Genomic DNA, 27947 nt, shown 5'->3' with positions numbered 1-27947 from the left:
TGGGGATGTACATGGAGTTTATCGGCCATTTTCTTATCCCTTTAGATCTCTGACTTTTATACCTTGTTTAGTATCTTTTGATTATTAAATAAACGTGTAAATATTTGAAAACTAGGGGCGATTTCTCTTGGGAGGGTGGTGGTACCCTCCCCCCAAAAATAGTTATAAACATTCTCAGGACCTAGGAGAAGCTACCCTGCAAAGAAGAGCCATATTGGTTCAGCGGTTAGCTAGATCCTTCGGTACAAACAGACAGACATCCTGTTACTTTATTATTGGATTTTATGCGCTTCACCACTTATGGATGTTATCATCCTTGTTTAAAATAATTATATTACATTCCCACTCGTAAAAAAGCACTATAAAAAGTTAACAAAAGTTGGACTACAATATTTTTAAATACATCAAAACAATTTTTATTTAATACAATCATTAATAAGTAAACTTCAATTTTAAGTGAATTCAGTTCAACTATTAATACACAAAAAAGATTTAAGATGAATTTTGAGCTATTTCAAAAAACTAATAGATCATGATATCCGCGGTTAGTATGGCTGAGAACCGGTTTTAATCCAGTGGTTCTAAGCTGTCTGTTGGATGGTATCCAGTCCTTTGCTTCTGAGGAAAGCCTCTGGGTTGGGGGAACGGCCAAGGAAATCTTCAAGAAGATCCATAGCGTCCCGAGATCCACCTTGGATAAAGATATAGATAAATAAATTGATAGATAGATAGATGGATGGATGTATGGATGAATGTTAATATGGATAGAAAGAAAGATAGATAGATGAATAGATTAATAAAAGGATTGATAGATGGATGGATGGATGGATAGATGTATAAATTGATGGATAAATTGATAGAGTATAGATGAATAAATTGATAGAGTATAGATGAATAAATGGATGGATGGAATAATAGATCAATAGATAGATGGATAGATGAGTAAATTAATAGATTGATAGATGGATGGGTGGATGGATAGATAGATGAAAAAATGGATAGATAGATAGATGGATGGATGAATGTTAATATGGATAGAAAGAAAGATAGATGGATGGATGAATAGATTAATAAAATGATTGATAGATGGATGGATGGATAGATGTATAAATTGATGGGATAAATTGATAGAGTATAGATGAATAAATGGATGGATGGATAGATAGATATATAGATAGATAGATGGATGAGTGGATGGATGGATGAATAGATAAATAAAAGGATTGATAGATGGATTGATGGATAGATGTATAAATGGATGGATAAATTGACAGATATATGAATAAATAGATGGATGGAATAATAGATCAATAGATAAATGGATGGATGGATGGATAGATGAATGTTTATATGGATACTAGGCTGAGAACCGGCTCTTATCCGGCGGATATTAATCAGTTAAATATATTTACCTGGCACCAGAATCTTGTTTCTGTAATCAAGACCAGCTTTCTCATTCATGACTCCCTCCTTGGCAAATCTAGCCTCAAACATGTCCTGAGAGTAGACTTCGCTCCACATGTAGCCGTAATACTGCCCGTCATACCCTACGAGGTGTCCAAAGGTTGCAGCAAAGTTGGTGTCATCAATGGTGGACATGTCAAACATTTCCTTGTGCATTCTCTCCCATTCTGCCGCTGTATACACATTCTGGGATCCTGTGTTAGAAACATGTAGATAAACTTTGTGTGGCACTGGAAAAAAACAAGGAAAAATCAGAGGACCTAATATGTTACCTTAGGGCACTCCTTTCTAGAAACATTAAAGGACCTAATATGCTACCTTAGGATACTCCATTTCTAGAAACATCAAAGGACCTAATATGCTATCTTAGGGAACTCCATTCTAGAAACATCAGAGGACCTAATATGATACCTTGGGGCTCTCTAATTCTAGATACATCAGAGGACCTAATATGCTACCTTGGGGCACTCCATTCTAGAAATATCAGAGGACCTAATATGTTACCTTGGGGCACCCCATTTCTAGAAACATCATAGGACCTAATATGCTACCTTGGGGCACCCCATTCTAGAAATATCAGAGGACCTAATATGCTACCTTGGCACACTCCATTCTAGAAACATCAGAGGACCTAAAATGTTACATGGGGTACTCCATTCTAGATACATCTAGGTCTAATATGCTACCTTGGAGCACTCCAATCTAGAAATATCAGAGGACCTGATATGCTACCTTGGGGAACTCCATTCTAGAAATATTAAAGGATCTAAAATGTCACCTTTGGGCACTCCATTCTATAAAAATCAGAGGACCTAATAAGATACCTTGGGGAACTCCATTCTAGATACATCATAGGACCTAATATGCTACCTTAGAGCACTCCATTCTAGAAACATCAGAGGACCTAAAATGTTACATGGGGTACTCCATTCTAAAGATATCAAAGAACCTAATATGCTACCTTGGAGCACTCCAATTCTAGAAACATCAAAGGGTCTAATATGCTACCTTGGAGCACCCCATTCTAAAATCATAAGAATGGGCATTTTCATGAATAATCTACATTCCTGAGTGGAGCTTCTGATCATAGCTGGCTAGCAGGATCTGTCTCAGGTTGAAGATGCCAGCATTGGCATTCTTGGATTGGATCAACTTGTGTAACATCTCAGCAGGCAGAGCACTTCCATCCTTGTAGTGACCTGAACAAAATATATTATTATATTATATGTTTGATTACAACTTCCTGTAATTGATTGATTGATTGATTAGCCATAGTCTCTTAGGTTTTTGACCTAAGTAGTCATGGAGTAGGCTGAGACACTTTTGTATAGCCACTAGGGCTATCAAACTCCACGTTCAAGCACATTATGACTTGACCTCATCATGAGAGCTACTCATTATTACCTCACCCTTGCCCAGTATGGCAGGTGTCTCAAATTAAATCACCGTAATGAATGATGCTCTCCGCAGAGGAGCTTGGGATAAGGGTAGTACTGATATTATGTACGTGACTATTAAGTATCCAAACTTACTCAATAATCCCCTTCTTACACAACCAGGGGAAGTTATGTGAATTTATTCAACTGAGAAATTCGAGTTGCCACATGGGGACTAGAACTCGAACTCTCATCACCGTAACTCAGTGCGTTACCACTGAGCTACGATGCCCCTACTTCCTGTAATGATATCAATCCCTGGTTGTCCTAACTGTATTCATGTTAAATCCCTAATTGTGTATATCAATCATTCGAGAAGAAAAAAGAAGTCAGGAAGTAAATCCTTTCAGACAACATGGCATTAGATGACTTCATTACAATTAACGTTGAGTCTAGAAGTTACAATTTTTTTCTTTTTTTATTTCCACATATCTTGTTGTTTTTGGTCAGATTTTAAAATTTTATGAATCAAAGTTAAAATTTGTGATGTGCAAAGGAATTTTTGTGCTCATAGGTGAAAGACAAATAGCTTTATTTTCAATTTATATATATTTTTATTTCCTCTGCTGCTATTAAAGATAAATTGCTGGGTTTATTAGAAGGGTCCATTGACCAAATATTACCCAGTGTTAAATTCACTTTGTCTACAAAACCATGGGTCTTGCAACAAAAGGACCTAATATGCTACCTTGGGGCACACACACAATTCTAGAAACATCAGAAGAAACAATCATGCTACTTTCAACGGGGTAATTTGTTTAATATCTTTGAGGATGTACATGAATTACCTGACATAAGGCTGAGGGATTCCTCTTGCCAGCACCAATTCTCCAACATCTGGCTGGGAGCCTCCACAAAGTCTCTCTCCACATGGGTGCCAAAGAATTTGCTTGTATCAGCCTAAGATAATTAAATTTTTAAGCTCTGTATTATAGACAGCTTTCCGGGGATATTATGAGGATAGTATGACTGAGAACTGTTTCTTATCCAGTGGATACTTGAGAACAAAGAATGTGACAAATAAATATGTATTATCTAGAATAAGATACATACTCTCTAAATCTGCCAATATAAAAAACAGTGGCAGATCAATCTGGCCATGTTATTGGTTAAATGGGTGCACACACATACAACAAGCTTGTCTGTAAAGGAGAACCATATCGGTTTAGCATCAGTTAGCAAGATCCTTGGCTACAGACAAAAAAAACATGTTACTGTAACTTTTTAATAGCGGCTTCACCCATATATTTCTTTTGATAGGGTGATGGTACCATCCCTCAAAAAAGTTATAAACCTGCCCAGGACCTATGAGAAGCTACCATATAAAGAATAACCTTATCCTTCAGTACGCAGATCCCCATACTTTAGTATAAGGAATACCTGAGAAACTTTGGGTACCAGTAAAAATTTGGGTACCAGTACAAAACTTTGGGTACCAGTATCCAACTTTAGGTTCCAGTATAAAACTTTAATACCTGAGAACAAATGCCGTGCATCACATGGCCAAACTCGTGGAAGTAAGTCTCGACCTCCTTGTGGTCCAGCAGCGAGGGTTTGTCCGCTGTCGACTTGGAGAAGTTGCAGATCATTGCCACCACGGATTTTTGCCGTTCACCTGTAATAATATCATATTATGGCTGAGAACCAGGGTTGGCAAAAATCCGGGTTTTTCTAGAAAAGTCCAGACAATTGAAAAGTTCAGTTTTAACCATTTAAGTTGTGGAAAAAAATGTAATGAACAGATTTTTGGAAGTCTATTAGATGTATTAGATGTCACAATGCCATTATAGAAACATCAGAGGGCCTAATATGCTACCTTTGGACACACCATTCTAGAAAAATTAGAGAACCTAATATGCTACCTTAGAGCACTTTAACGCTAGAAACACCAAAGGACCTAATATGTTGCCTTGGGGCACTCCATTCTAGAAATATCAGAGGACCTAATATGCTGCCTTGGGGCACTCCATTCTAGAAACATCAGAGGACCTAATTTGCTACCTTGGGGCACTCCATTCTAGAAATATCAGAGGACCTAATATGCTGCCTTGGGGCACTCCATTCTAGAAACATCAGAGGACCTAATTTGCTACCTTGGGGCACTCCATTCTAGAAACATCAGAGGACCTAATATGCTACCTTGGGGCACTCCATTCTAGAAACATCAGAGGACCTAATATGTTACCTTGGGGCACTCCATTCTAGAAAAATCAGAGGACCTCATTGTCAATCTAAAAGCCTTTTACCTTTGTTATCAAGACAGCCCTGCTGCATCTGTACCATACAGGCATGTCCATATTTACCATCCCTTGGATACAGGTCAAGATAAAAATAACCCAACACCTGAAATAAAAATATGTGATTTCAGTTTTAAAAAAATTTTTGATAATGATTCGAAACTTGCTAAATCTAGCTTTTCCATCCATAACATTTCAAAATCATACTATATATAGCTTTTTTTGTCCTTCACCTAGCAAATTCTTGCTAAATCTAGCTTTTCTGTCCTTCACCTAGCAAAATCTCAAAAAATATAGCTTTTCTGTCCTTCACCTAACAAAATATAGCTTTTCTGTTCTTTACCTAACAAAATCTAACAAAATATAGCTTTTCTGTCCTTCACCTAACAAAATATAGCTTTTCTGTTCTTTACCTAACAAAATCTAACAAAATATAGCTTTTCTGTCCTTCACCTAACAAAATATAGCTTTTCTGTTCTTTACCTAACAAAATCTAACAAAATATAGCTTTTCTGTCTGTCACCTAGCAAAATATAGCTTTTCTGTCCTTTACCTAACAAAATATAGCTTTTCTGTCCTTTACCTAACAAAATCTCAAAAAATATAGCCTTTCTGTCCTTCACCTAGCAAAATCTCACAAAATATAGCTATTCTGTCATTGACCTAGCAAAATGTCACAAAATAGAGCTTTTCTGTCCTTCACATATCAAAATCTTGCTAAATCTAGCTGTTCTGTCCTTCACCTAGCAAAATCTTGCTAAAGATAGTTTTTCTTTTTCCTTTACCTAGCAAAATCTTGCATAATATAGCTTTTCTGTCATTGACCTAGCAAAATGTCACAAAATAGAGCTTTTCTGTCCTTAACCTAGCAAAATCTTGCTAAATCTAGCATTTCTGTCCTTGACCTAGCAAAATCTTCCAAACTATATTGAAAGCTACTTGTCCACTGGAGTTATCCTCAACCTTGTAGACCTGGACATCATCGTGCCACACATCCATGTCATCAAGCTTAGAATGTTCAAATCTTTAGACCCTTTTTTACTAAACATTCTTGAAACACCAAAGGGCCTAATATGCTACCTTGGGGAACTTCATTCTTGAAACATCAGAAGACCTAATATGCTACCTTGGGGAACTCCATTTTAGAAATATCAGAAGACCTAATATGCTACCTTGGGGAACTACATTTTAGAAATATCAGAAGACCTAATATGCTACCTTGGGGCACTCCATTATAGAAACACCAAAGGGCCTAATATGGTACCTTGGGACACTCCATTCTAGAAACATCAGAGGACCTAACATTTTCAGTGTTTTTAGGTGTGGAATTAAGTTACCTGTCCACTAGAGTTATCCTCGACCTTGTAGACCTGGACATCATCATGCCAGACCTCCATGTCATCAAGCTTGGTAAACTTGAGGCCCAGGATGCGCTGGTATATCTCCAACAATCCTCTGCACATGTTTACTTTAAACGTTGTCTTATTCCCTGGCTTAACAACTTTTGGGTACTTTGTTAAATTTTAATTGTTTGAGTATGCAAATGTTTTAAAAACTAATTTTATCTACAGAAGGGGTAATGTTGTGTATCATCATTGGGGATGTACATCAATTTATCAGCCATTGTCTTATCCCTTTAGATCCCTGACAAATATTAAAGTAAATCACATTCCTTGTGACAATCTCCATTGGAAAATATTCTTTTAACTTTTCTTGATCTATGGCATACTGTTTCTCTTCAACTAGACTCTGAAATAAAATATTTTTGTGAATCCGCTGGATTACAACCGGTTCTCGTCTCATACTATCCGCATAATATCCGCGGAAAACTGACTATAATCCTATTTTTCTTGGTCTATAGCATACTGTTTCTCCTCAACTAGACTCTGAACAAAATAGGTATTAATTTTATAATAATTTAATTTACTATCCGCGTAAAATTGTCTGTAATGCTAAATGCTATACATGATTTTTCACTATGGCTGACAACACACACACACTCACCCTCACCCCTCCCCCCACACACACAAACATACACACACAAACACACACACACGCAAACACACACACATACACACACACACACACACACACACACACACACACACACACACACACACACACACACACACTGACCTGCAAGTATCTGAGGTCCCAATAGTTGAGTTTCCCATCAAATTCCAGGCCCAGAGTTTCACATTCAGCCTTCTTCATTCCTAGATAGATAGAAAGTTAGTTAGATAGATATATAGGTAGATAGATAGATTGATAGTTAGATAGTTAGTTAGATAGATAGATGGACAGATGGATGGATCAAATTCCAGGCCCAAGGTTTCACACTCTGCCTTCTTCATTCCTAGATAGATAGATAGATAGATAGATAGATAGATATATAGGTAGATAGATAGATAGTTAGATAGATATATTCTTAGATAGATAGATAGATAGTTAGTTAGAAAGATAGATGGACAGATGGATGGATCAAATTCCGGGCCCATGGTTTCACACTCAGCTTTCTTCATTCCTAGATAGATAGATAAATAAATAGGTTTAGATAGATAGTTAGTTAGATAGGCAGATAGATAGATAGATGGATAAATAAGTAGATAGATAGTTAGTTAATGAGATAGATAGATAGGCAGATAGATCAAATTCTCCTGAATTTATTTACCTAGCATGATCTCTCTCTCCTTGGACCACAAGGGTTGGAGCTTGACCGCCAAATCGCTCAGAAAGATAGATAGATAGGTAGATAGTTAGATAGATAGTTAGATAGATAGCTAGCTAGATAGTTAGTTAGATAAATTAAAAATAGTTATATGAGATAGATAGATAGTTAGAAAGATTGATAGATAGATAGATAGGCAGATAGATGGATCAAATTCTCATAAATTTATTTACCTAGCATGACCTCTCTCTCCTCGGCCCACAAGGGTTGAAGTTTGACCGCCAGCTCGCTCAGAAAGTTCTTCACAGTCTTGGGATTCTTGGCCATACGAATCTCCTAAAATAATATAATATGTATATGTAAGGATCTAGAAATAGATGTAGAATAGGTATAAGTGATTATTATGACTGGAGAAAAATTGTCGTTAATTTAGGTTGCAATATCTACTTGATCTTATTGGTTAAGCTGTTTATCCAGTGAAAGGGGAGGGGTTGGGGTACAGAAGGGGGATGGGATAGATCGATATTTTAGCCTGCTACAGAGTTCACTTTAGGGTTTTTTTTAATATCCGGTCGGATATCGGATATTGAAACCGGCAGTTGGCAGCTACAAAGCGGCTGATTTTTTAAAAAGAATTTTTTTTTCCACTTCAATATCCGGTTATTCGGTAATTTGCTGGATACCGGACAAATAAGTATCCGGTCCAACCCTAGAACTTTACTATTTGGAATATAATCCAAGTAATAATAAATCCATTGATCTGGAGATGGGGCAATAGATCATAAAAACAGCCCATTGTCCCCCCTCTCTCTCTCTCTGGATGGCTCACCTGTATATAGGCAGCGTGATTCTCATATCCTACACTCACACACACACACACACACCCACCCACACACACACATACACCAAAACACTCCCACACACAAACACACACACAAACCAACCCATACACACACAAGACCACCCACCCACCCACACACACATACACACACAAACCCACACACACACACATACACACACACACACAAGAATGACACACCTGTATATAAGCCACATGATTCTCATATCCTAATCAGCCAATAGGATACCTCTATATTAATCATATGAATGAATATCAACCAATAGCAGGGCTTTATTTTGTCACGTGACTAAAAATCAGCCAATAGGATACCTTTATATTAATCATATGAATGAATATCAACCAATAGCAGGACTTTATTTTGTCACGTGACTTAAAATCAGCCAATAGGATGCCTTTATATTTATCATATGACTGAATAACAACCAATAGCAGGGCTATATTTTGTCACGTGACTTAAAATCAGCCAATAGGATGGATTGCTCACCTGTATATAGGCAGCGTGGTTCTCATATCCTAATATTTTAGCCTGGTCCTATTAAATATATATATACATTCATTTCCGGTGATCTAAAGGGATAAGACAATGGCCGATAAATTGATGTCGAGTACACCCCCAATGATGATATACAAAATTACCCCCTCTAAAGACTAAAATTGGTGGTTAAAATGATTGTACACAACTTAATGATCGAACAAATCAGAATTTAATAAAAATCCCCAAAGTTATCAAGCCAATGAAAAAGAAAATGTATTATAAAACTTTGGGGCAGGGGTGTATATTTTGCACAAGATTAATTTTTTTTCCCCTGCTGCAAATGTTTTATTTTTTTTCCCCCTCCTAGTTTTTTCCAGCAAGGAAGGAAATAAAATGGAAAAATATTTTCAAAACTCTTTATTTTTTAATTCATAGTATCCCCCCTCCCATATATTCTTTTAGTTTTTTCACTAAAAAGGTGAGAAAAATGGAAAAAAATGCTTTCAGTTCTCTTAATTTTTACATTTTTTTCCCCTAACCACATATTTTAAATTTTTTTACCCCCCCCCCCCTCAGCAAAGTCAAATTTGAAAATATACACCCCTGCTTTGGGGACAAGGGTAATAAACAGCCCATTGTCCCATCTTTCTCTGATAACTGGGTCATTGAAAATCAACCAATGGTGTCGGAAAATGATAAATATTGTATATATCCCTGACGGAGGTTAATAATTTCTTCAATAATCTTTAAATTGAAACTTTCCGGATACCCAATATCCGGCTGATTTATAATGCCGGATACCGGATATCCGGCTGATTTATGATGCCGGATATCAGGTATCCGACCGGATATTTAAAATTGCCCAATATCCGGCAAATTATCGGATACCCGACCAGATAACCGGGTATCCAGCATAAGATATTAGCCAGAAATCCGGATATCTGGCATTACATATCAGCCTGATATTTGGTATCCGGAAAGTTTTAATATCCGGATCCGGCCGGATATTAAAAATGGCCGGATATCCGGCCCAACCCTAACAGAAACAGAAACCCGCGACCGTGGCTCAACACGTAGCGCATCCGCTCGTCGCCGGGAAGGTGATAGGTTCGAATCTCGGCCCGACACCGCGTCATAACTAAAGACGTTAAAAATGGTTCCCATTGCTACTATGTCAGATGCGCGACGGAAATAGTTAGAGTGAGGGGAATGCCTTGGCCCAAAACAGGCGCAACTCGCTACCATGCACAGTTGGGACTTCTCAGACAAAGGTCGTGCATCTCAGAGAGTTGGTTGTCTGATGGGTGAATGGACGCTTTACACCGCAATCATAAGTATTGTATGTATGTTTCAAGGTGCGTGGAGAGAGGTCTAGTTACCTAGTACCCGAAGCGACACCTAGCCCCCTAGAGTCTTAACTCTTAACTCTTTAACCCTAACAGAAAGAATGTATATATCCCTGGCGGAGGTTAATAATTTCTTCAATAATCTTGGTGTTTTCTTCCTTACATCTGGACTGGAACAACTTCTCCGCTTGGAATCTTGTGTCCGGATTCTTACATTTCCTGAATATATCCGCTGGATTAGAACCGGATCTCGGCCATATAATCCGCATAATATCCGCGGAAAGCTGACTATAATCCCAATTTTCAGCACAACCGCGATTTTAAAGTAGTTATAAGTGAAGCAATATATTGGTAGGACAAATTGTGGAGCGTCCGAACTTAATAAGCAGAACCTGTATAAAATAATAAGTATTTATATTTTTGAATATTTATATATTTATATCTTCCCAAAAAAATTCAGCTGTCTATCTTTAAAAACGGCCGAGAAAATCATAATTTTCTTAGTGTTATGAACAGACAAAGTGAATTATAGAGCAGCTTCACTACTAAAAACAAGGGTTTGGCTGGATACCGGATTTCTAATCCCGTATATCCGGTATCCGGCCGGATATTGAAAATTTCCCGATATCTGGCAAATTACCAGATATCCGTTCGGATATCCGGTAACAGGATAGTTTGAATATCCAGTATCCAACTGGATATTGAAAATGGTCAGATATCCGGATGCCCAACCCTACTTAAAACTAAAATGAGTAAGTAGCTAGTCACAGGGAAGAAATGTGGGTATTTCATTGTAACTTTCAGTAACTATCAATCAATCTATCAATCAATCTATCAATCAATCAATCTATCTATCAATCAATCAATCAATCTATCATCAATCTATTAATCAATCTAAAAATCAATCTATAAATCAATCTATCAATCAATCTATAAATCTATCAATCTATCAATCTATCAATCTATCAATCTATCAATAAATAAATCAATCAATCAATCAATCTATCAATCTATCAATCTATCAATCTATCAATCAATCAATCCATCCATCAATCAATCAAAAAACTAAAGTAGGTACCTAGTCACAGGGAAGAAATGTGGATATTTCATTGTTACTTTTAGTTTACCTTAAAAAATAACAAGTATCTTTAACTATAGAGCAGGGTCAGAAAAATTAACATTAAATATCACAAAACCTTTAAATTTATGAAAACTAGAAATCGTTAATCTCGTATTCATTCGAATCCGGTGGATATGAACCGGTTCTCATCCATACAAAAAAAACTATGTCTAGCATCGTATTATATCCAGTTTTCTATGAATATAGAAATGTACAATCATAAGATTAAAACCAGTTTTTTAGTCCGTGCCTTCGGCATCTCGGGGCTAAAAAAATGGTTTTAACATTATAATTGTACATTCTATATCCGCGGAAAGCTGTTTATAATACGATGAAAGAAATAACTATTATAACACTTTGGGAACTAATGTAATAAACAGCCGATTGTCCTCTCCCTCCCTGATATCAAGGGGAAGTTTTTACACTTTTGCGTAAAAAGTGATTATATAGGTACTTTGTCTTAGGAGTGAGAGGATTGGTTATTTTACAAAAAAAAGTTGCCTTTAGGGATGTAGTTTTCCTATCTTTAAAAAATTTGGAATTGGAATCCACAGGTAAAAATGAAATAAAATTTTTTTTTTGAAGAATTAGAGGTAAACTTATAAAACAAAATATGCATATTTACATATTTGAAGATTTTTGAAGATATTTAAGGGACTTCATACCTTCATCATTCTTTTCAAAACTGTTCACTAAGTCCTCAGGTACTCCTACTAGCTCCTCTTTCTAAACATAGAAATTAATGGTGAAAAAGTTTAGACATTCTGATTCCTATTACAATAAGGTACAATGTTATAAGCGAAGCATCTCTATAAACAAGTCCTAAAAATGAAAGTATGTCCTTATTAAATATACAGTATCCTGTATTTAAACAGTTTTAAAACAAATTTACTTTTGTTTCTACTTTATATTCTGATTATTCAGTTCTGACACTATATTTGTGTATTGACTTTGAATTTCATAGCTTGGCTTTTATGGATGTTGACATCCTTGTTTTTACAAAAAGTCATTCTGTAAAGTAAGCATGGCTGGTATTCTCGTTCAAATTCTTGTTGAAGTTGACCCCAGCTCAGAAATATCAACCAATAGTAGGGCTTTATTTTGTCACGTGACTAAAAATCAGCCAATAGAAAGGCATTTACCGTAAAGTAAGCATGGCTGGTATCCTCATTCAAGTTCTTGTTGAAGTTGGCCCCCAGCTCAGAAATATCAACCAATGGTAGGGCTTTATTTTGTCACATGACTAAAAATCAGCCAATAGAACAGCATTTACCGTAAAGTAAGCATGGCTGGTATCCTCATTCAAGTTCTTGTTGAAGTTGGCCCCCAGCTCAGAAATATCAACCAATGGTAGGGCTTTATTTTGTCACATGACTAAAAATCAGCCAATAGAACAGCATTTACCGTAAAGTAAGCATGGCTGGTATCCTCATTCAAGTTCTTGTTGAAGTTGGCCCCCAGCTCAGAAATATCAACCAATGGTAGGGCTTTATTTTGTCACATGACTAAAAATCAGCCAATAGAACAGCATTTACCGTAAAGTAAGCATGGCTGGTATCCTCATTCAAGTTCTTGTTGAAGTTGACCCCCAGCTCAGAAATACGCTTCTTGATTATCTTCACCTAGTTGATGCGGTGAAGGGATATTTATGGATGCAGGGAGTAAGGGAGGGGACAACGGGCAATTAATTCAATTTAAGAGTTTTCCCTGAAAGGCAATGAAAACCAGAAATATCCAGAAAATTTGATGAAAATAGTAAAGTTTACTCAAGAACCATTTGACCAAAACTTCGGTTTTGAGCTCCAAAACTATACTAACTAGCCTAAGTTACTTTTTACATTCCTCGCCGAATTATGATATTTGGAATCATTTAATTTCAAAAAATGTTTTCATTATAGCTAACCATGCAGGGTGTATTTTTTTAAATTCTCGTTTATCAAGGTATATCTTAAAAATTCAGTACTTCACCTGTGCTTTTGAAGATATTGGTACAAAACATTTTATGGAGGATCAGATAAATAGATTAAATTAAAAAACGGTTATTTGACCGCCGCTCCTGCCGTTAACCGCCATTTTCTACCGCCGATAAAATTTTTTTAAAGGTAAAGGTAAAAAACAGCTGCTCAAGTGATGTAACAGCTGATCTGATGACGTCACACAATATCCCTGTCCTGACCTTTTCTCTCTCTTCTTCAGGCAGATTCAACCCATTTCGTTTTCCCTCAATAATCATCTTGTCCAGGTATCTATACAAAGAAAGGTCATTCTTAAAAGCAAAGCTTTTCTATAATTAGGATCGGTCCGTCCGTAACAGATAGCTCTTTTCGTTAATTTAGGCATGTTAGATTTGTCCTATCGATTTCAAATTTTGCATGGTGATTCCTTTAATAGTTGGGTACGATTTTGAAAGCATAGCAACTCTATAAACATTACCAGAATGTCCGTACGTCCATTTTAAACATGTTGATTTTTTACTTTTTTAACAACAAATTTTTATGTGATCTAATCATCCGATTGATCTGATTTTTGATATATTGATTCCTGGGACAACAAAGTATAATGTAATAAGCGAAGCAACTCTATAATCAAGTCCTAAAAATTTAAGTATGTTCATAAACATTATCCTGAATCAAGCAGTTTTTCAACAAATTTACTTACAATTTTGCTTTGACTTCTATACATTTATATTATTATTATTCAGTTCTGACACTATACAAGTGTTAATGTCCGTTTGTCCTACCGTTTCAGTGCTTCGCTTTTATGGATGTTGTCATCCTTGTTTCGAGTATTTTCAGTTAAGTTGTGTGTTGGCATTTAGTCAAATCCGCTTATTAAGTCAAACTGAGGTGGATTCTTTATAAAAAAAAATTAGGTTCGCTATTCACTGGTGAGGCAAAATTAGTTTTGTAAAAAAATCGTTCAAAATCGCATAAAAAATCTACAAAAATTTTTAAAATCATAAAGGGGTTAACAAAAGATTTTGTAGATTTTTTAATGTGATTTTGGAAGATTTTTTTTAAAAAAACAATTTTGCCTCACCAGAGATTAATTTTTTAAAAAGAATAAAGAAGCGGCCTTACTGCCAGGGTTATTAATTGGCACACCCCACCCCAAGGCGTGTTAGGTTAGAAAAAACCCCCCGTGGAAACGGTTTACATAGGATGTACTGGGACCTTATGGTGGTTTCAGAACATGCTTTCCTTAAATTGAGTTGGTAGCTTCCCATAGTAGAAAATTTTGAAATTACTTTTGGTGATCAAATTTTACTTTCATTTTTAGAGTACCTTCACCTAACCTCCTTTATTGTCTTATTTTGTCTTTCATGTTCATCATGCAAATTCCTTCACATTATTGTTGAATTGACAGATATTGGAGCTTTCTAAAAAGGTCTCTAACAATTTTCTAGCTCTAATACTTTTTGATATATCTTATTTATAAGTATTGCTGTAAAATCATCTTTTACACAACAAAAAGGTGAAAAATAAAATTAGATATTTTGGAGAAAATTAAAAGTATCTTCATATAAATCTCTCTAGTATCGCTTAAAATTGACCAAATTGGACAGTTAAGGTGCCTAAAACTATCTACATTCAATGGACAATCCAAATAAATACTTTTTAACACTTTATAAGTTGACAGGAGGATGCTAAAATGTAATATTAAAGAAACAAGAGTAATTTAATTTTAATTAAAAATCACTTGTAGGACATTTTTTTTGAATGTAAAAGGTGTTTTAAGGAACACGAAACTCATATCTGATAATAATTTAATATTTTAAAACATCTCAGTACTAGTTTAGAATAACTAATGGTGTATATTAACAAAAAATTGTTGCCTAAGAATAAATTGTTTCTTTTATTATATGTGAGATCATCCATGAAAGTCTTTTAATTACTATGTTTTCTTAGTTAAGGTGGCAAAAAATAATTTTGTTTCATAAGGTTGTAAAGAATTTAAGAGCCCAATAAACTATTCTTAGATAAAAATTACTAGAATTAGTAAATTACAGTTGTAAACTGCTTGGAAATGCTTAAAGTTCTAATCAATTTTTAGTTTATTTACAATGATTATGTCTATTTTTTTAGATATGTTTCTATTTGTTCAAAATATCAGATGAGTGTGTTTTATTGGCTTTCTAATTACAAAGTGACAACTTTATACACCATAACTTACCTTAAAATCCTTGCTAAAGTCTATTAAATATCAATTTATTTAAAAAAACAGGAATTTTTTTTTCCTTTAGTATTTTTAAAAATCACTTCAGCTTACTCCTATTGGCTTATATAGTCTTTGTAAGTATGAATTTGGACTTTCCATTGAATGTAGATAGGTTTAGGTACCTTAACTGTCCAATTTGGTCAATTTTAAGCGATACTAGAGAGATTTATATGAAGATACTTGTAATTTTCTTAAAAATATCTAATTTTATTTTTCACCTTTTTCATGTGTAAAAGATGATTTAATAGCAATACTTTGAAATAAGATATCTCAAAAAGTATTAGAGCTAGAAAATTGTTAGATACCTTTTTAGAAAGCTCCAATATCTGTCAGTTCAACCGTGATGTGAAGGAATTTGCATGATGAACATGAAAGAAAAAATAAGACATTAAAGGAGGTTTGGTGAAGGTACTCTAAAAATAAAAGTAAAATTTGATCACAAAAAGTAATTTTAAAATTATCTACTATGGGAAGCTACTAACTCAATTTAGGGAAAGCATGTTCTGAGACTACCATAAGGTCCCGGTACAGCTTGTGTAAACCGTTTCCACGGGGGGTTTTTTCTAACCTAACACGCCTTCGGGTGGGGTGTGTTGGTTAAACAACCCTTGCTATTATAGGAATCTACACAACAAAAATCAGACCTCTATCTCTCATAGCCTCCAAGAAATATTACCTTTTCAATTCAGGTTTCAGGTTGGCAGCTTCATTAGTGGCACTGAATTTATTATAGCGGCTACAAAGCAGTTAAGAAGCAGTCTGACTGCCATTGTTGTCAAATGGTAAAACAACCCTTGGGGTTATAGAAATCTACACAACAAAATTCAGACCTCTATGTTGCATAGCCTGCAAGAAATTTTACCTTTTTAATTCAGGTTTCAGGTTGGCAGCTTCATTAGTGGCACTTAATTTATAAAAACGGCTACAAAGCAATTAAGAAGCGGTCTGACTGCTAATGTTGTCAAATGTTAAATCAACCCTTGCTGTTATTGGAATCTACTCAACAAAAATCAGACCTCTATCTTTCATAGCCTCCAAGAAATGTTACCTTTTTAATTCAGGTTTTAGTTTAGCAGCTTCATTAGTGGCACTGAATTTATGAAAGCAGCTATAAAGCAGCTAAGAAGCGGTCTGACTGCTATTGTTGTCAAATAGTCAAACAACCCATGAGGTTAGAGGAATCTACACAACAAAAATCAGACCTCTATCTCCCATAGCAACCAAGAAATGTTACCTTTTAAACTCAGGTTTCAGGTTGTCAGCTTCATTAGTGGCACTGAATTTATGAAAGCAGCTAAAACGCAGCTAAGAAGCGGTCTGACTGCCATTGTTGTCAAATGATAAAACAACCCTTGAGGTTATTGGAATCTACACAAGAAAATTCAGACCTCTATCTTATATAGTAACCAAGAAATGTTACCTTTTTATTTCAGGTTTCATGTTGGCAGCTTCATTAGTGGCACAGAATCTATAAAGGCAGCTAAAAAGCGGTCTGACTGCTAATGTTGTCAAATAATCAAACAACCGTTGAGGTTATAGAAATCTACACAACAAAAATCAGACTTCTATCTCTCATAGCCTCCAAGAAATGTTACTTTTTCAATTCAGGTTTCAGGTTGGCAGCTTCATTAGTGCACTGACTTTATAAAAACGGCTAAAAATCAGCTATAAAGCAGTCTGACTGCCAATGTTGTCAAATGATCAATCAACCCTTGAGGTTAGAGGAATCTACACAACAAAAATCAGACCTGTATCTTTCATAGCCTCCAAGAAATGTTACCTTTTCAATTCAGGTTTCAGGTTGGCAGCTTCATTAGTGGTACTGAATTTATAAAAATGGCTAAAAAACAGTTAAAAAGCGGTCTGACTAATAATGTTGTCAAATGGTAAATTAACCCTTGAGGTTATAGGAATCTACACAACAAAAATCAGACCTCTGTCTTTCATAGCCTCCAAGAAATGTTACCTTTTCAGCTCAGGTTTCAGGTTGGCAGCTTCATCGGTGGCACAGAATTTATGAAAGCAGCTATAAAGCAGTTAAGATGCAGTCTGACTGCCATTGTTGACAAATGGTCAAACTATCCTTAAGGTTATAGGAATCTACACACAAAAAATCAGAACTGTATCTTGCCTAGCCTCCAAGAAATGTTACCTTTTTAATTCAGGTTTCAGGTTGGCAGCTTCATTAGAAGCACTTAATTTATAAAAACGGCTACAAAGCAGTTAAGAAGCAGTCTGACTGCCAATGTTGTCAAATGGTCAAACAACCCTTGCTATTATAGGAATCTACACAAGAAAAATCAGACCTCTATCTTATATTATATAGCCTCCAAGAAATTTTACCTTTTTAATTCAGGTTTTAGTTTAGCAGCTTCATTAGTGGCACTGAATGCCAGAAGATTGTCGAATATATCCTTTCTCATAGACATCTCCACACTAGAGTAGGCAAGTCAACATGGGGAACAAATAGTTTTCACGTGACCAAAAGTCAGCCAATAGTAGCGCTTTATTTTGTCACGTGACTAAAAATCAGCCAATAGTAGCGCTTTATTTTGTCACGTGACTAAAAATCAGCCAATGGTAGAGCTTTATTTTGTAATCGACATCTCCACACTAGAGTGAGCAAGTCAACATGGGGAACAAATAGAAAGGGTAATTTTGTGTATCATCATTGGGAATGTAGATCGATTTATCGGCCATCGTCTTATCCCTTTAGACCCCCCACTTAACAAGGGAGGGAGGGGACATTGGGCTGTTTATTACACTAGTCCACAAAGTTTTATAATAACGTTTTCTTGGCTTAACAACTTAAGGGACTTTAAATGAAATTTGATTGATTGGTTCATCAAGTTGAGTGTCAAAACGTTTCAATCACTAATTTTAATCTGCTGAAGGGGTAATTTTATGTTTCATCATGGGGATGAACATCATTTTATGGACCATTGTCTTATCCCCTCATATCCCTGAGTTTTATAATTATAAATCGCTCCGTATTATAGACAGCTTTCCGCGAATATTATGCGGATAGTATGGCTGAGAACCGGTTCTAATCCAGCGGATATTAACTGTTTGTGTCCCCTATGTGTCCCTGAATTCATCCATCATCTTCTCGGCCTCTGAGCTTGAGTCTCTCACCTCTTGGGCCAGAGCTACCATCCCCGCCACCTAAAAAGTTTGGGGACTTATATTTTGGGTACCCAAAGACCTTAGAAATGACAAGAGCTCGAGTCTCTCATTGGCCCAGCGCCACCATCCCTGCCACCTAAAAAGTTTGGGTACTTTTATTTTTGGGTACCCCAAGGCCATAGAAATGACAAGAGCTCGAGTCTCTCACCTCTTGAGCCAGAGCCACCATTCCTACCACCTAAAAAGTTTGGGGACTTATATTTTTGGGTACCCAAAGACCTTAGAAATGACAATAGCTCGAGTCTCTCATTTCTTGGCCCAGCGCCACCATCCCCGCCACCTAAAAAGATTGGGTACTATATATTTTTGGGTACCCCAAGACCATAGAAATGACAAGAGCTCGAGTCTCTCACCTCTTGTGCCAGCGCCACCATCCCCACCACCTAACAAGTTTGGTAACTTATATTTTTGGGTACCCCAAGGCCATAGAAATTATGAGAGAGCATTGAGAGAAAAAAATGTTGAATTGGTGGGAGAACCAAATACTACCTTAGAGTACTTTTTTCAAAACTTTCAATTTTTTTTCAACATTCTAGTGACAATTATAGAGTTGCTAGGTATGCTTTATAAATCATACCTAACTTCTACAGAAATCACTATGATAGTGCAATTCTAACATGGGTAAGTTAATGAAAATAGCTCACCATTACATACAGATGGACCTACCTAATTATAGAAAAAATTGTCAGTCAATAATGCTATGGGGGAAAAGTGATTTTCACGGTGAAGATAAACAGCTAAAATCTTGAGTGACTATTCCTTTCACATATGCAAATATATTCTATATTTATAGTGTTTGTCTGTCTGTCTGTCAGTCATATATAGTATAGTTTAGGAGCTACGTGGTAAAATGTTCCAATTGACTTAAATAAAACTTGTAGCTGTCCCGGTCAACTTCCAGCAGAGGAGCCAGAACATTGTCAAAACAGCTGTTTCTACCTGTAACAGCTGTTTTTACCTGAAACAGCTGTTTTTACATATATCAGATGTTTGTACCTGTAAAGTTAAACCCCTGGTGTAGCTGTCTCGGTCAACTTCTAGCAGAGGAGCCAGAATATTATCAAAACAGCTGTTTCTACCTGAAACAGCTGTTTTTACATATGTCAGATGTTTCTACCTGTATCAGCTGTAAGTACCTATATCACCTATTAGTACCTGTAAAGTAACACCCCTTGTGTAGCTGTCCCGGTCAACTTCTAGCAGGGGGGCCAGAACATTATCAAAACTGACATCACTGGGCTTCACTGATCCAACCCGGTCGTAGATCACTTTACAATCCTGAAATCAGGCATAGTTATATCTCCCATCGTATTATAAGCAGCTTTCTGCAGATAAGAAATGAACAATTATAAGATTAAAACCAGTTCTTTTAGATCTTGGACGAAATAGCCTCAGGATATTTACCTAAGAAAAATAGCCTCAAATGTTAATACATAACAAGTTTAGTAATTCGTGGATTTTACAAAAAGTGTTTGGTAGATTTTTACAATTTTTAATATTGTTTTTACAATTTTTAGGTAAGGTTAGGTTAGGTTATATGGATATGGAGACGAGCTCCTGTAGCTAGGAAGGCTATTTTGTCTGAAGGCTATTTAGTCCTGAGGCTATTTTGACCGAGGCTATAAGAACAGGTTCTAATCCACCGGATATTATTAGGTTTTGAATAAATACAAGAAAAGATGTTATCTTTCAAGTAAAAATTTCTTTCTGCTGCTATGTCAGGTTTGAGACATCAACAAGGAGAAAATTCCTTGGCCCAAACAGGCACAACTTATTACAGTTATGAATTCCAGACAAAAGTAATGCAATCAAAAGGTTGGTTGTTTGAAGGGCGTTAGACCATGTAATCATTAAGATACATAAAAATTAGATCTCATGATGTATCCTGTCCCCTATTGGCTATTCAAGGCTGCTTGTCAAATAATTTTGCTCTTTAATACAACAAGGATGACAACCTCCATAAGAAGCACCAACCAAAAAGATTATGGAACAAATGCAGAAAAAAACATATATATATATAGTACCTAACAACTAAATTTATCAAACTTGAACCTAAAACAGCTGTTTGTATCTATATCAGCAGTTTTAACCTATAACAGCTGTTAGTACCTAAAACAGCTATTTTTATCTAAAACAGCTGTTTGTATATAAAGTCAGCTGTTTGTACCTGAATCAGCTGTTTTGCCTCCTGCATGACCTGTTCCCCAGTCATCTGTCTGTAGTCAAGCATACTCACAACTCCTTCGGGCTTCATTTTCTTATCTTAAATAAGGAAAATAAATTTCATAGCAAAAGAGAAAAAAACAGTATAATATAATGAAAATAAAATAGAAAATATATAAACTTTGACAAAAATATCAAGTCAAGACAGGAAAAGAAGACAAAAAGAAAAGAAACAAAAATCTAATTCATGGACGACACCCTTTAGTCTAGTAATCTAATTTATGGAATATACCCTTTATATTAATAGGTAGCTAACATGATATAATTCATGGAAGGTACCCTTTATTTGTAATTGACATGATCTAATTCATGGAAAACACCCTTTATTTTAATAGGTAGGTAATTAATACGATCTAATTCATGGAAGAAACCTTTTGTCTAATAGGTAGGTAAATAACATGATTTATTTCATGAAATACACCCTTTATTTTAATAGGTAGGTAATTAATATGAACTAATTCATGGAAGACACCCTTTACTCTAACAGGTAGGTAATTAACATGATCTACTTCATGGAAGATACCCATTATTTTAAAAGGTAAGTAATTAACGTAATCTAATTTATGGAAAACACACTTTATTTAAATAGGTAGTTAATTACCATGATCTAATTTATGGAAGACACCCTTTATTTTAATAGGTAGGTAATTAACATGATCTTTCTAATTCATGGAAGATATTCTTTTCTACTCTTAATTTACAGAGAGGTAGGGGACAATGGGCTGTTTATTACACTAGTCCCCAAAGTTTTGTGACACAGTTTTCCTATTCGTTGGCTTAACAACTTTGGGGACTTTTATTGAATTTATTGCTTGGTTCGTTTAGTTGACTGTCCCAATGTTTCACTAATTAAAAGGGGTAATTTTATGTATCATCATTGGGGATTTACATCAAATTATCGGCCATTGTCTTATCCCTTTAGGTACCTGAGTTTTATATATCTATTTATAGCATCGTATTATAAACAGCTTTCCGCGGCCTTTGTGCGGATAGTATGACTGAGAACCGGTTCTAATCCAGCGGATATCTAATCGGTTATGCTTACCTGACATAGTGGATAAATAGTTTTTGCTCATGGGGTAATAATGTGAGGGGCAAGAATAATAATTCTTCAGAAATGTTTCACTTCCATAACTGAGTAAAAAATCTCTTTGAAACACATTACATCAGAAACAGGATGTGTGTTTGTTTGTACCAAATGATCTCGCTAACCGCAGAACCGATTGGGTTCTTCTTAACAGGGTAGCTAATTATAAGTTCCAGGAAGGTTTATAACTATTTTGGAGGAGTGTACCACCACCCTCCATTAAAAACTAAAGGCCTATAGGGGCGTAGACGCCAGTTTAGGAATAAGATAAAAGGTAGGTATTTATTGCATTGTATTATAGACAGCTTTCCATGGATTTGAAAATGAAAAATTTTAAGATTAAAACCAGTTTTGTTAACCCTGTAGGGCCAAAGGCTCGGGCTAACAAAACTGGCATTAATATTGATTTATTTTAATATTGTCTATAATTGTCTGTAAAATGATGCTATACATGATTTTTCAGTATGGCCGAGAACTGATTCTAATCCAGCAGATATTAATTGGTTTTTAGCCATGCTGGAAAATATACTTTTATTGCATTTTGATTACTTTATTCCCAAATAGCAGTGTCCAAACTTTTTAACCAATAATTTTAATCTACAAAAAAGGTAGGTAACTTTTTATTAGTAAGTATATCAACATTCAGATGTAAATCAATTTATCGTCCATTGTCTTATCCCTTAAATATCCCCTGGGAGTGAAGTAAAAGCCATGGAGGGAGGGGGCAATGGGCTGTTTAATACACTAGTCCCCAAAATTTTATAATAATGTTTTCTTGTACGCTGGCTTAACAACTTTTTAGGGACTAATAGGAATTTTGATTGGTTGGTTATATGTGTTGAGTGTACAAACGTTTCAACCACTAAATGTAATCTACAGAAGGGGTAATACTGTAAATAATCATAGGGGATGTATATCAAGTTATCGTCCATTGTCTTATCCCTTGATATACCAGGGAGTGAGATAAAAGCCAGGGAGGGAGGGGACATTGGGCTGTTTATTACATTAGTCCCCAAAGTTTTATAATAATGTTTTCTTGTTCGTTGGCTGAACAACTTTGGGGACCTTTTGGAATTTTGATTGGTTGGTTATATATGTTGAGTGTCCAAACATTTTAACCAATAACAGTAATCTACAGAAGGGGTAATACTGGTTATCATCATAGGGGATGTACATCAATTTATCGTCCATTGTCTTATCCCTTTATATCCCCTGGGAGTGAGATAAAATCTTAAAATGTTTATATATCAACAAGGATGACATTGACAACATCCATAAAAGCTTGATTATAGAGATGCTTCGCTCAAAATTTTGTACCTTATTGTAATAGGAATCAGTAATACAAAAAATCAGATCGATTAAATGATTTTATCACATAAAAATTTGTTGTTAAAAAAGTAAAAAAATCCACACGTTTAAAATGGACGTACGGACATTATAGTAACGATTACAGAGTTGCTACGCTTTCTAAAACGTACCTAACTACTACAGGAATCACCATGCAAAGTTTTAAATTTATAGGACAATTATAACATGCCTAAATTAACGAAAAAACCAATCCGTTACAAAAGGACTGACCGAACCTAATTATAGAAAAACTTTGCATTTAAATTTTTTTAAATATATATATGTTGGGATTTCTTTCAAATTGTCTACTTACTTTTCCAGTATGGCTTCGAAACCAATTAATATCCGCTGGATTAGAACCGGTTCGCAGTCATACTGAAAAGTTATGAATAGCATCGTATTACAGACAATTTTCAACAAATATTAAAATTAAGCTAAAAAAAAGTTCATACCAGTTTTGTTAGCCGTGGCCCCTCGGGCCTAACAATTCTGTTTTAAATTTAATGATTTTTCAATTTAATATCCGCGGAAAACTGTTTTTAATACAATGCTAAGAATAACTATCAGAAATATTTCGATTAAACTAATAACATTTCAACATTGTGATTGTGGTAAAGACAAAGATAAGACAAATTAAATTGTTACTAGCGGCTACGCCCCTAGAGGCCTCTAGGGGGACAAAATATAAAAACATTTTACGGGGGAGGGAGGTTTTGGCAACTATCCCTCATTTTTAATTTTAGATTTAAAAGAAAGAAAAAAATTTGGTGGAAGAGTTTTTTCAAAAATAGTTTAAAACCTTCTAATGGTCTATGAGAAGCTACCCTGTAAAGGAGAACCAAGGGTGGAGTAAATGGCGCTAAAAAATCCGTAAAGGTGTGAGTTTTAAGGCTTAAAAATAGTAGCAGAACGATAATATTCACTAAATATATGTATTTCTTATTGAAAAGAACTATAGACAAATTTTTATCGTTCTACTAGGTACTGTTTTTAACTTAAAACTCACAACCTTTACGGATTTTAAGCGCAACCTTCTCCTCCTTTAATAGAAAAGCTTCGTTTTTACTAGGGATGGCAATCCGTATTCGGAATCCGCCCAATTTTTGGCCAATTTTGGAATCCAAATCCGGATCCGGAATCCATTTTTAATAACGGATTCCGGATTCTTATTTGATAGGCTAAACTTAGCGTCTTCAGTTTTTTCTTTCAACTCCTCCTCTTTGAAGGGAAAGATTTTCATCATTATATATAATATCTTTTAAAATCTGGTTCGATTCTCGGAAGTGAATTATAGAGAACACCAATAACATTGATTTTTAGGATATATGTAGCACTTAGGTAATTTTTTTAATTTAAAAAAAAATCCTTTTAAAATATTGCTAGAATCCGGAATCCGCCAAAAATAAGAATCCGGAATCCGCAGGACTCCGCCACTTTTTTTGACGGATTCTTTAAGAATCCGGAATCCGAATCCGGCCCAAAAATTCGACGGATTGCCATCACTAGTTTTTACAAGAGATTTTTCCTTGAGGTGGTAAATTTAGCTTGGGAAACTGGAAACCTGCAGCCATCAAATATACAATCTTATACCATAACCGATCAATATCCGCTGGATTAGAACCGGTTCTCAGTCATACTATCCGCATAATGTCCGCGGAAAGCTGTCTATAATGCGATGCAATAGATAAATATATAAAACTTAGGAATATAAAGGGATAAGACAATGACCGATAAATTGATGTACATCCCTAATGATGGCACACAAAATTACCCCTTCTGAAGATTAAAATTGGTGGTTGAAACGTTTAAACACTCAACTCATTATATTAACTAATCAAAATTCCGTAATTGACCCCAAAGTTGGTAAGTCAACAAATAAGAAAACATTGTTGTAAAACTTTGGGGACTAGTGTAATACGCAGCCCATTGTCCCCTCTCTCCATTAACAAGGATGCACAACTTAAATGCAGGGATGTATATTCTGCACAAGATTCTTTTTTCCTCGACTACAAAATATTTCATGTCTCCCCCCCCACCCCCAACCATCTAGTTTTTTTCCAAGGAGGGTGAAACTTGAAATATTTAATTTACTCATTTTGTTTACCCCTCCCACATATTTTTTTCTCCCAAAGAAGTGAAATTAATTGGGAAAAATGTTTTCAATACTCTTTACTGTAGGTACTTATTTTTTTACCCCTCCCACATATTTAACCCCCCCCCCCCCGTTTTCCCGCCAATCCAAAACAGAATATACACCCCTGCAAGGATGACAACATCCATAACAGCAAAGCACAACCTAATATAAATACAATAGGTACCCATATACCTTACTAAGTTACTATAGATGTATCTCATTCCTATTCATAACAAAACTCCACCAGGTACCCAAAATACCCAAATAGGTACAGTACCCATATACCTAACTAAGTTACTATAGATGTATTACATTCCTATTCATAATAAAACTTTAATATAGGGATCCTTTAGCCACCGATCATATACAGAATATACACCCCTGCAAGGATGACAACATCCATAAAAGCAAAGCACAACCTAATATAAATACAATAGGTACCCATATACCTTACTAAGTTACTATACATGTATCTCATTCCTATTCATAATAAAACTTTAATATAGGGATCCTTTAGCCACCGATCATATGCAGAATATACACCCCTGCAAGGATGACAACATCCATAACAGCAAAGCACATCCTAATATAAATACAATAGGTACCCATATACCTTACTAAGTTACTATACATGTATCTCATTCCTATTCATAATAAAACTTTAATATAGGGATCCTTTAGCCACCGATCATATGCAGAATATACACCCCTGCAAGGATGACAACATCCATAAAAGCACAGCACATCCTAATATAAATACAATAGGTACCCATATACCTAACTAAGTTACTATACATGTATCTCATTCCTATTCATAATAAAACTTTAATATAGGGATCCTTTAGCCACCGATCATATGCAGAATATACACCCCTGCAAGGATGACAACATCCATAAAAGCACAGCACATCCTAATATAAATACAATAGGTACCCATATACCTAACTAAGTTACTATACATGTATCTCATTCCTATTCATAACAAAACTCGGATCTACTGCAGTTCACGATAAAATATTAAAATAATCTGGAATAGCCAAGATCCAATGATGCACAGGGATAGCTTCACTGATGAAAAAACGCGTAAAATAGGTCTTTTTCGCGCATTTTTCAGCACTGCGAGATAATTATGCATTATTGATTTATGGCTATTTCAGATTATTTGTAGGCCTTCTTATGACGCTTAAAATGGTGTGCGGGTATGATCTGTACGTTTTACCGTTTGGCAGCTAGCAGCCTTTAAAATTCATAGATTTTTGGAAATATTCGTTACCAGGAATATTTTACCGCGATCTGCAGTAGATCCCAAAACTCCAAAGTACCCAAAGTTTTAAGATTGAATATTATGCCTCGCAGTGGTTAGAACTCTTTCCAGTGTAAAAGAAAGATAGGGAGAGAGAGAGAACTCTTTCCAGTATAAAAGAGAGAGAGAGAGAGAGAGAGAGAGAGAGAGAGAGAGAGAGAGACAGAGAGAGAGACAGAGAGAGAGAGAGAGAGAGAGAGAGAGAGAGAGAAAGAGAGAGCGAGAGAGAGAGAGAGAGAGAGAGAGAGAGAGAGAGAGAGAGAGAGAGAGAGAAAGAGAGAGAGAGAGAGAGAGAGAGAGAGAGAGAGAGAGAGAGAAAGAAAGAGAGAGAGAGAGAGAAAGAGAGAAAGAGAGAGAGAGAGAGAGAGAGAGAGAGAGAGAGAGAGAGAGAGAGGTACTCAAAGTTTTAAGATTGTATATTATGCCTGGCAGTGGGTAGAACTTTTTCCAGTGTAAGAGAAAGAGAGAGAGAGAGAGATAGAAGAAAAGATAGAGAAACAGAGAAACAGAGATAGAAAAAGAGAAAGAGAGAGAGGTACCCAAAGTTTAAGATTGTATATTATGCCTGGCAGTGGGTAGAACTTTTTCCAGTGTAAGAGAAAGAGAGAGAGAGAGAGAGAGAAAGAGAGAGATAGAAGAAAAGATAGAGAAAGAGAGAAACAGAGATAGAAAAAGAGAGAGAGAGATAGAGGGAAAGAAAAAGAGAGAGGGAAAGAGAGAGAGGTACCCAAAGTTTAAGATTGTATATTATGCCTGGCAGTGGTTAGAACTCTTTCCAGTGTTATAAATGAGGAAATAATTCGGGGGAGGCGAAGCATTTTTGGAACAAATTAATGTCTCT

At 35.6% G+C, this 27947-nt stretch overlaps 1 protein-coding gene across 2 annotated transcripts; it reads right to left on the bottom strand.

Moving 5' to 3' along the window:
• Positions 1 to 356: 356 nt before the first annotated feature.
• LOC145306839 (thimet oligopeptidase-like) lies at positions 357 to 27947 on the bottom strand. 2 transcript variants are annotated; one of them, XM_080149147.1, is made up of 24 exons: positions 27860 to 27947; positions 25197 to 25230; positions 22281 to 22371; positions 21180 to 21274; positions 20168 to 20290; positions 18917 to 18991; positions 18427 to 18441; positions 18170 to 18249; positions 13785 to 13854; positions 13144 to 13230; positions 12274 to 12334; positions 11567 to 11615; positions 10604 to 10707; positions 9152 to 9201; positions 8039 to 8141; positions 7274 to 7353; positions 6812 to 6886; positions 6475 to 6594; positions 5147 to 5243; positions 4376 to 4515; positions 3689 to 3800; positions 2535 to 2663; positions 1413 to 1661; positions 357 to 691 (listed from the first exon to the last, which is right to left on the bottom strand). In XM_080149147.1, the coding sequence occupies exons 1-24, from the start codon at positions 27922 to 27924 to the stop codon at positions 582 to 584; spliced, it is 2214 nt and encodes a 737-aa protein (XP_080005273.1). In that variant the 5' UTR covers positions 27925 to 27947; the 3' UTR covers positions 357 to 581. The 2 variants fall into 2 exon arrangements, with proteins under 2 accessions (XP_080005273.1, XP_080005272.1); XM_080149146.1 differs by lacking the exon at positions 18427 to 18441 and having other exon boundaries at positions 18170 to 18264.

This window comes from Acartia tonsa, chromosome 15 (genome assembly GCF_053477335.1).
Source record: "Acartia tonsa isolate MP-2025a chromosome 15, ASM5347733v1, whole genome shotgun sequence".
NCBI lineage: Eukaryota > Metazoa > Arthropoda > Copepoda > Calanoida > Acartiidae > Acartia > Acartia tonsa.
This window is presented reverse-complemented; position numbering and strand designations above follow the sequence as displayed.

Excerpts from the sequence above, each read along its gene's own strand:
- LOC145306839 (XM_080149147.1), bottom strand. The coding sequence starts at position 27,924 with ATGCTTCGCCTCCCCCGAATTATTTCCTCATTTATAACACTGGAAAGA. Across the intron at positions 20,291-21,179 it reads AGGCAAAACAGCTGATTCAG|GATTGTAAAGTGATCTACGA; the intron begins GTACAAACAGCT and ends GCCTGATTTCAG. Across the intron at positions 7,354-8,038 it reads GGAGAGAGAGGTCATGCTAG|GAATGAAGAAGGCTGAATGT; the intron begins GTAAATAAATTT and ends CTATCTATCTAG.